The sequence below is a fragment of the Myotis davidii genome, unplaced genomic scaffold, assembly GCF_000327345.1.
Source record: "Myotis davidii unplaced genomic scaffold, ASM32734v1 scaffold266, whole genome shotgun sequence".
In the NCBI taxonomy this organism is placed as follows: domain Eukaryota; kingdom Metazoa; phylum Chordata; class Mammalia; order Chiroptera; family Vespertilionidae; genus Myotis; species Myotis davidii.
Window position 1 is genome coordinate 4,357,854 of NW_006300032.1, and position 8,092 is coordinate 4,365,945.

The 8,092-nt window shown below is 35.6% G+C and overlaps 1 protein-coding gene across 18 annotated transcripts in view; it reads left to right on the top strand.

Moving 5' to 3' along the window:
• Positions 1 to 8,092, top strand: part of AHI1 (Abelson helper integration site 1) — a 155,252-nt gene that overhangs the window by 39,365 nt on the left and 107,795 nt on the right. For all 18 annotated transcript variants that reach the window (XR_001515966.1, XR_001515965.1, XR_001515967.1 and 15 more), the window contains 3 exons: positions 2,515 to 2,744; positions 4,767 to 4,873; positions 7,251 to 7,369. Coding sequence is in view for 15 of the 18 variants with exons in the window: in XM_015572088.1 (XP_015427574.1) it covers positions 2,515 to 2,744; positions 4,767 to 4,873; positions 7,251 to 7,369 (456 nt within the window). In the remaining 3 variants the exon portion in view is untranslated. The remainder of the gene's footprint in view (positions 1 to 2,514; positions 2,745 to 4,766; positions 4,874 to 7,250; positions 7,370 to 8,092) is intronic.

Genomic DNA, 8,092 nt, shown 5'->3' on the forward strand with positions numbered 1-8,092 from the left:
TCCTGTCAATTCTCTCTCCTAAAGGGCTCACCATTCTATCTTCCTTTTTATCCTCACTGCTGTGGCCTTAATTCAAGCCCTTGTTACCTTACCCTCCTCCAGAATCATCTTCCATAATGTCTTGATTTTAAAAAATCTCTCATTACCACTGCCCTTTAGAAAATGTTCTAGTTCCTTAGCATGGCATGACAGGCTGTCCCTCATTGGCCTTACATTCCTCTCTTGTGCACTTCCCATTAATGCTCTGCCTTATCCACACCATCTTTTGAAATATCATTGACATCTTTGGCATCTCCATGCCTTGTTACCTTACCTATTCTTCCTATGCTTAAATGCCCTTCCCGCCCAACTCACACAATAAACATTTCTGTGCCTTTTGTGAGCCATTGTGGGCTCATAGTCATCCTTCAAAACCCAGGTCAGATTTCACCGTTTCTTGACGTCATCTTGGTTTCCCCACACAACATGTAATATATTGTAATAAAGTAAGCTTTTTTCTTTATGTAGCTTTGAAAGTGATACTAATTTAGGACTCCTTACATCATACAAATATTGTGAAGGATTAACTGAGTAAAGAAAGAAACGTGGTGGCTAGAGTGAAAAAGGCAGTGAGGTTCTAAGAGAGGGAAGGAATACGTACAACGAGTAGGCCCAAGTTGAAAGGAAGAGAATTGTGATGCTTGAAAGTGGCAGCATTATGGGTTTCTGCCCCTGTCTTCCACCCCTGTCTTCCTCGAGATCACCGTCACTTGTCATCAGTAGTATTTCTTTAGTAACTGTTTCCTACCTGGATAGCTCCGGGCCTTAAGGATTTAACCTAAATCTCCTTTTTTAGTTATCTTCAATTATCAAAGACTTTTCCATGCATTATGGTCCCAAATAGGCCCACCCCCTCTCTCTTCATATACTGTTTTAATTTTGGTATGGTTTTTCTTTTCCAATTGTAGTAACTTTTTTGTTAGACATCTGGTCTTTACAAATTTGTGTATCCTTCTTTTCTGTCTATGATGAGCCTGATATTTTCCAAAACCCATTAATACATTTGTTTTGATCTTGGACTCTACCATTGATTGTGTGACTAAAGCTACCATTGATACCAGCTTTGTTTTCCCATAGAAAGCTTCATTTTTATTTTAAAGCTAAGGGCCCAGTGCACGAATTCATACACCTTGAAAGGAACTGTGGGCCATGAGGCTGTGGTGGGCACAGGGGCAGGAAAAAAAAATCCCCTGTGCCCCTGTCTGCTAAGGCCCTGCTCCCACATGCTGGTGGCACAGAGCAATTGGCTCCGGCACCGGCGGCGGGTGCGAGCAGGGCCAGTGCTGTCAGTGGGTGCTAGCAGCACTGATTGTGCTGGCAGCGGGTGCAAGAGGTGGCTGCTGGCCCCAATCGCCCCTCAGGAGCAGGGGGAGGTGTTATATTTCATGTAACATAAGTTCACTGAAAGTATTACTATGGTTAAAGTGTTTCTATTCTGACACATGTGCTTTGTTTATACTTGAAAACATGTTCTTTCACTTCCTTCATTATTAGTTTGGATTCATAGTAGTTGAAGATCATATTCTGTATTGAAGCAGCTGCTGAGAAAATTCATAGAATATTATTGTCGAATAGCAACTGTATTTTTTTTATTGATTTAATTTTCATTAGTTCTTAGGCAGTAATTAAAAGGATGTATTGTAAATCCCCATATTAAAAGATTAATGTATTCTTCAAATTCTACTAACTTAATCTTTTAAAAGTCCAGTACATACAGCACCTGTCTGTTGCTAGATTTTACCTGTTTTTACACATTGATTAGAATTGACATAACAGCTTAACCCTTAGAGTTTACTCTTTTGTCAAGACTATAGCAGTGATAATAATGTTAATATTTTTAATCATCCATTTTTTATAGGTAGAGATCATCAGAGTGCTTAATATTGAGTTGTCTGTTTTCTGGCATTTTAATCTTATTTTACTAAAGTATTTATATATTAATTTCATTATGGCTTATTGGTCTTTGAGATCTTCATGTTTATCATCTGTATTACTAATATAAAGTTAATAGAGTATCCTATTATCTAACCCTCCAATAGTAAGTACTTTGCAAAAGCATATTCATAACCTAAATGGAAAATCATTAAAGTTTTTCCTGTATCTTATTTTTATGTATATTGTATTAAATGCAAGATTTTACCAATTACTTGATGTGTATTTGTTTAATCAATGTCAAAAGTAGATAGATTTTACAAAGACAGACAAATACAGTTTTTAATTTGATAGTATAAATTATAATTAGTAAACAAATTCACCATTACGCTTGATAATAACTGTAAGACATAGCTTTGTCAAATGTAAAGAACACCAGTCATCAAATATGTGATTATATTAATTTTTAGTTACAAAATTTAAATTTAGTTTATCATTGTCACTTGCTTACTTACATCCCATTGGCTATACTGGTTCCTAGAGAAACTTTTAAAGAAACTTGTGTCTTTTAGAAGCAACATATAACTTTTTATCCTTTTTCAGGATATGGAAAAATGAAATAAACAATACAAATACTTTAAAACTTTTACCTCATCCTTGTTTTGTCTACACGGCTAAGTTCCACCCAGCTGCAAAAGAGCTGGTGGTTACAGGATGCTATGATGCTGTGGTACGGATATGGAAAGTTGATATGAAAGAGGATCCTGCCATATTAATCCGGCATTTTGACACTCACAAGAGTTTCATCAACTCTCTCTGTTTTGATATTGAAGGTATGTCAGTGAACATATTCCAAATTAAAGCTAGTTGTATGAATAATTAAAATTTGCTTTATCTTACTAGGATAATAAATATTTAAGCATGAGAGGGAGTTTATGTATTGATGATTATTTGTGTATACTGAGATTTATGCATATTTTGCAGATTATATGATAGACCTTAGCATAGATTTGGTACTGAAGGAATTGTGTTTGTAATTTTAAAGTCATTAAGTTCTTAAACATTTAGATTTAACTAATCTTTGCTGTAACAACCAGTCATGTTCCAAATTTCATATATATATTTTATTGGGTTGGTGATTATCTCCTTAGTACTTTTCTTAAAATGGCCTTTTAACTTAAATGGTAGAAAGAAGATGAAGAGAAAATCCCAAAAGAATACTGAAAATATAAATTTGAAATGTACTAACATTATTATTTTTTTTTTAATTTAGAAGCATATAGAAGGGAAATTTGCAATTATTTAAAGGTTTATCTTAGTATATGAATAGTGTAGATGGTGATTTAAAGATATAAAATATAGATTATTTTATTAACTGAAAAAATAGAGAAATGTATTATATCTATCAAATAGTCACTTTTTTACATTATTTAAGACAGTAGATATGTAGACTGTAGCTATAGTTAATTAGTACGGGATCCAGATTAAGTTATATTACTAATGTACTCTGTTCAACTCTCAGGCTGTTAATATATTGGAACACCTTCAGAAAAGTCAGCCAACAATAGAAAGGTATCTGAAAACTGTCATTATAGAAGTAGCTCAGATTATAAAAGGGAGATTCAGAATTTCTTCATTATTTGGCTAAGTAGTGTTGCTCCAGTGGATAAAGATAAAGCCAAAGCTACAGAAGACAGATTTTCTTTGCTCAGAATTGGAAAAAAAAGCATCCTAATACATAGAGCAGTTTATCATTTGAGTAAGCTACTTTTTAAAATGTGAAATTCAGTTTCTGAATGGCCATCTGTTCATAATGGTTTGTAAAACATTTCTGAGTGGGCATGAAATTGAACTTGATGGTATCTACTAGTAATGTTCCATTCAACTTTAAGGTGGGTGGACTTTAAGAATTAATGTTGCCCTGGGCGGGCAGCTCAGTTGGTTAGAGCATCATCCCAGTGCACCATGATTGTGGGTGTGATCCCCTCTAAGGACACATGCAAGAATCAGCCAGTGGCCCTGGCCAGTTTTGCTCAGTTGATAGACTGTTGGTCTGTGGACTGAAGGATCCCAGGTTCAGGTCCAGTCAAAGGCACATGCTCTGGTTGCAGGCTCGATCTATAGTGGGGGGCGTGCAAGAGACAGCTGATCAATGATTCTCTATCATCATTGATGTTTCTATCTCTTTCCCCCTCTCCCTTCCTCTCTGAAATCAATAAAAATATATTTTAAAAAAAGAATCAGCCAATGAATGCATGAATAAGTAGAACAACACATCAATACCTATCCGTCTCTCTCCTGCCTCCCCATTCTCTTTTTCGCTCTCTCTCTAAAATAAATAAATAAATAATTTTAAAAAGAATTAATGTTAAATTGGTACACCTGTTATTTAATTTATTCATTCTCTGATCATTGAGCACCTGCTGGGTCTCAGGCATTATGCTAACAGTATGTATTAGAATAAAGGTGTTTTTCTAGGAATATAAAGCAGATTATGTAAATTGATAACAGTGAGCAATACAGATACATATTGGATAATTCAGAAATTTGTTTGGCTTTGGAATTTGAGCAATATACATATATACTATGATGCTCATTTCTTTCTGTATTAAAATCAGAGAAATCCAAAGGGAAAGAAATCATCAAAAATAATTCAAGTGGAAAGTTCATTTAAAGATAATTGGGATTTGAGTGTTAGCTGTGTTTGGTTTTCTGGCTCTTTAAATTGAAATATCTTCTGGTAGTCCTAGGATTTTTTGATTGTTTTACTGGAATGCTTTTTCCCAACTTCATACTATTTCTCTCTACCCCTCTGCATAACATTAATCAGTGAGTAATTTTATTTTCTTAAATAGGTCACCACATGTATTCAGGAGACTGCACGGGGGTGATTGTTGTTTGGAATACCTACGTCAAAGTTAGTGATTTGCAGCATTCAGTGCGCCACTGGAGTGTAAATAAGGTAGAAAACCACATTTCATTAATTAAAGAAATTAGAAAAAACATTGAACAACATGGCCTTAAAATAAGGAAGGCATCAGGGCATTCTGTTCTCTCTTTTCAAAAAAATTAAGGTTTTGTTATCATTAAAAGTCTGTTATCACTGATGAATTACCATGTCTTTCTAATGGCTAGTTGATGATACAGTAACTTAGTGAAAACTTTCTTTATTTCGGCCAGGCTTTCCTTTAATTTTCTTGAGCTCTCATGAGCACTCTGGCATTCAGTGCTTCATTACTGAAATTTATGTTTATATGTTATATTACATTACCATCTATAAGTAGTAATTTATGTTTCAACTTATTATTCCTCGTAATAGATTGTAACAATTGTCCTTGTGTGAGGAACAGTCACTGTACATGTAAAAGAATTTTCATGAACTTTAGTTACGCCTCTTGAGTCTATCAGATCTGTTTAAGAAACCATCTATTCATGAATGATGGCTCAGGATTCATGTTGTAGCTGAATTTCACACAATGTGAAAAGAATTCTAATTACTTATCTATCTGCGGGATTGGCCAGTCCCTGAAGGCACCAGTTCCAATCATCTGAGTCTACAATGCAGAGTCTATTATTTGTGTTAAAAAGCATGTGTTTCTTTACCTCAGCGTATTAACCAAAAGGGAAATTTACCTTGAAAATCTGCCGCCTGGTGTGGTTACTTGAGACAGTCAGAAGCCAAAAGTCAGAAAATGAGCTGGACTTTGTACTTAATGCCCCAGGACAAGCCAGAGACTGCAGCTTCTTACTGGTTCTCCTCAGCCAGCCGTGTGAGGGATGCTAAGCTGTGTCCCTCTGTCCTTTAAGGTGAAGTGTCCGTGTGCTGCCTTGATACAGAACCTGGGCTTCACAGTTAGGCCTCTTCTAATTTAAGCATGAGTTTCATAAAGAAAAATATGTGCTGGGGGTGGGGGTGGCCAATGAGGAAAAAAGGAGACATACGTTATACTGTATGTAATACTTTAAACAAACAAACAAACAAATAAAATATGGAAGAAAATATTACAAACACAAAGTCTGCCAGCACTTTCCTCGAATTTGTACCTAGCATTTGTTACATAGTTTTCTTTGTATTTTGCACATTGGCATCCGGTGAGTGTTACTCCAGCTGCTGAAACCTCCAGCAGTGCATCTCCCCCGTCAAATGGCTGTTCTTCAGCTCAGTAAAGCCTCCATCCCAGATGTCAGTGTTGGACTTTTCCTGCAACTTTCAAAAAATAGCTGACAGCAGGTCTTAGTGTCAAATAGCAAGAGCAGAGGCTCACCTGGATTGTAGCAGCTTGGAGCCTACCCCTGCTGACACCAGCCCACCTCTGAAGAGGACGCCCTCTAGGGCAGTGATGGCGAACCTATGACACGCATGTCAGAGGTGACACGCCAACTCATTTTTTTGGTTGATTTTTCTTTGTGAAATGGCATTTAAATATATAAAATAAATATCAAAAATATAAATCTTTGTTTTACTATAGTTTCAAATATCAAAAAATGTCTATATGTGACACGGCACCAGAGTTAAGTTAGGGTTTTTCAAAATGCTGACACGCCGAGCTCAAAAGGTTCGCCATCACTGCTCTAGGAGAAAGGGGCAGAACTCAATACGCAGTCCTCAAGAGGGAAAGAAGGATAATTTGTAATTCTGCCAACGCGTTAAAGCAGACTTCTCGTCGACTCTGTGGACTTTAGTCTAAGCAGTTTTGCATTTGTAATTTTTTTCTTCCTCCTGGTTTTTCAAACAAGAAGGACCTTTGGTTATTATTCTAATTAATGCCAGGCTTGTTCAGGCAGATTCTTCATCAGTGTTTATGTATTTCTTGACATGATTAGTCCGGCATCTTCTATAGCTGCCTTAAGTAACTATAAGAAAACACCGAAAATTACAATCTAAATTATAATTATTTCAGAATATTTTGCTGATGATATATCTTTTCAAAACAAGTAGAAGTATGTGAAGAAATAATCTGAGACTGAAACAGAACTTGAAAGTTAATTCTGCACTTTGAATTTATAAAAAAAATAATGGAAGCTTTCTGACATGATGATGAACAGAAAGTGCAAAGTTAAAAGATGTATTTATAGGAAGTGCTTCTTGTTTGGGAATATACTACCAAGACTCATAGTAACGTGGTGTTAGATCACAACCAAAAAATACATTTCATCAGCTTTATTTTCAACCTTAAACTGAAATTAACGGGAATCCTTTTAAACAATTTTAAAGCGCCCTGTATAGTATAATTAAAACTTATATCGTAAAATTAATTTTTACTTTTGTACTTTAAGAAGCGTTTAACATTAGACAAACTTTACAGTGGTAATATATAGTCCTTTTTCTTTCATTTTAGGAAATTAAAGAAAGTGAGTTTAAGGGGATTCCAATAAATTATTTGGAGGTTCATCCCAATGGAAAACGTTTGTTAATCCATACCAAAGACAGTACATTGAGAATTATGGATCTTCGAATGTAAGTATATTTCACTATTGATAGGTTAAGCATTCATAGAATAAGTAATGAATTAATTCATATTTATAAAATACAGCTATGATTCTCACCTAGACAGTTTTGTCCCTCAGGGGACATCTGGTAGTGTCTGGGGACATTTTTGAATGTTGTTTCTCTACCTAATGGATGGAGACCAGAAATACTGCTAAGCATCCTATACTTCATAAGATGGCCCCCAACAACAAAGAATTCTCTGGCCCAAAATGTGAATAATTTTGATGTTGAAATGTAGTTAGTTTGTTTTTATTTTCACAATTTAAAAGAACTTCTGTCATGGAATATCTTTTATCTGTATGATACTGATATAACATAGTATTATGATACAATGTCATAGCAGAGGGAGCTAGTATGATTTTGTTACTCTCTTTTTAAGCAATATAGTTTTCAGCATTAAGATTATGCTTGGTCTCAGAGGCAAACTGCTTAGAATAAAATATGGCCTTTTCCACCGCTTGCTAGCTGATTTGCCTGTGTGTCTCTCTTTTCTCATCACTCAAATGAGAGAGATAATATATACTCATAAGAGTTTTGGGGGAATAAACTAGTTTATATATGTAAAGTACTTAAAATAGAGCATATTAGAGGCCCGGTGCACGGATTTGTGCACTGACGGAGCGGGTCCCTCAGCCTGGCCTGTGGGGATTGGGCCGATACTGGCAGTCCAACATCCCATGAGGGTTCCCG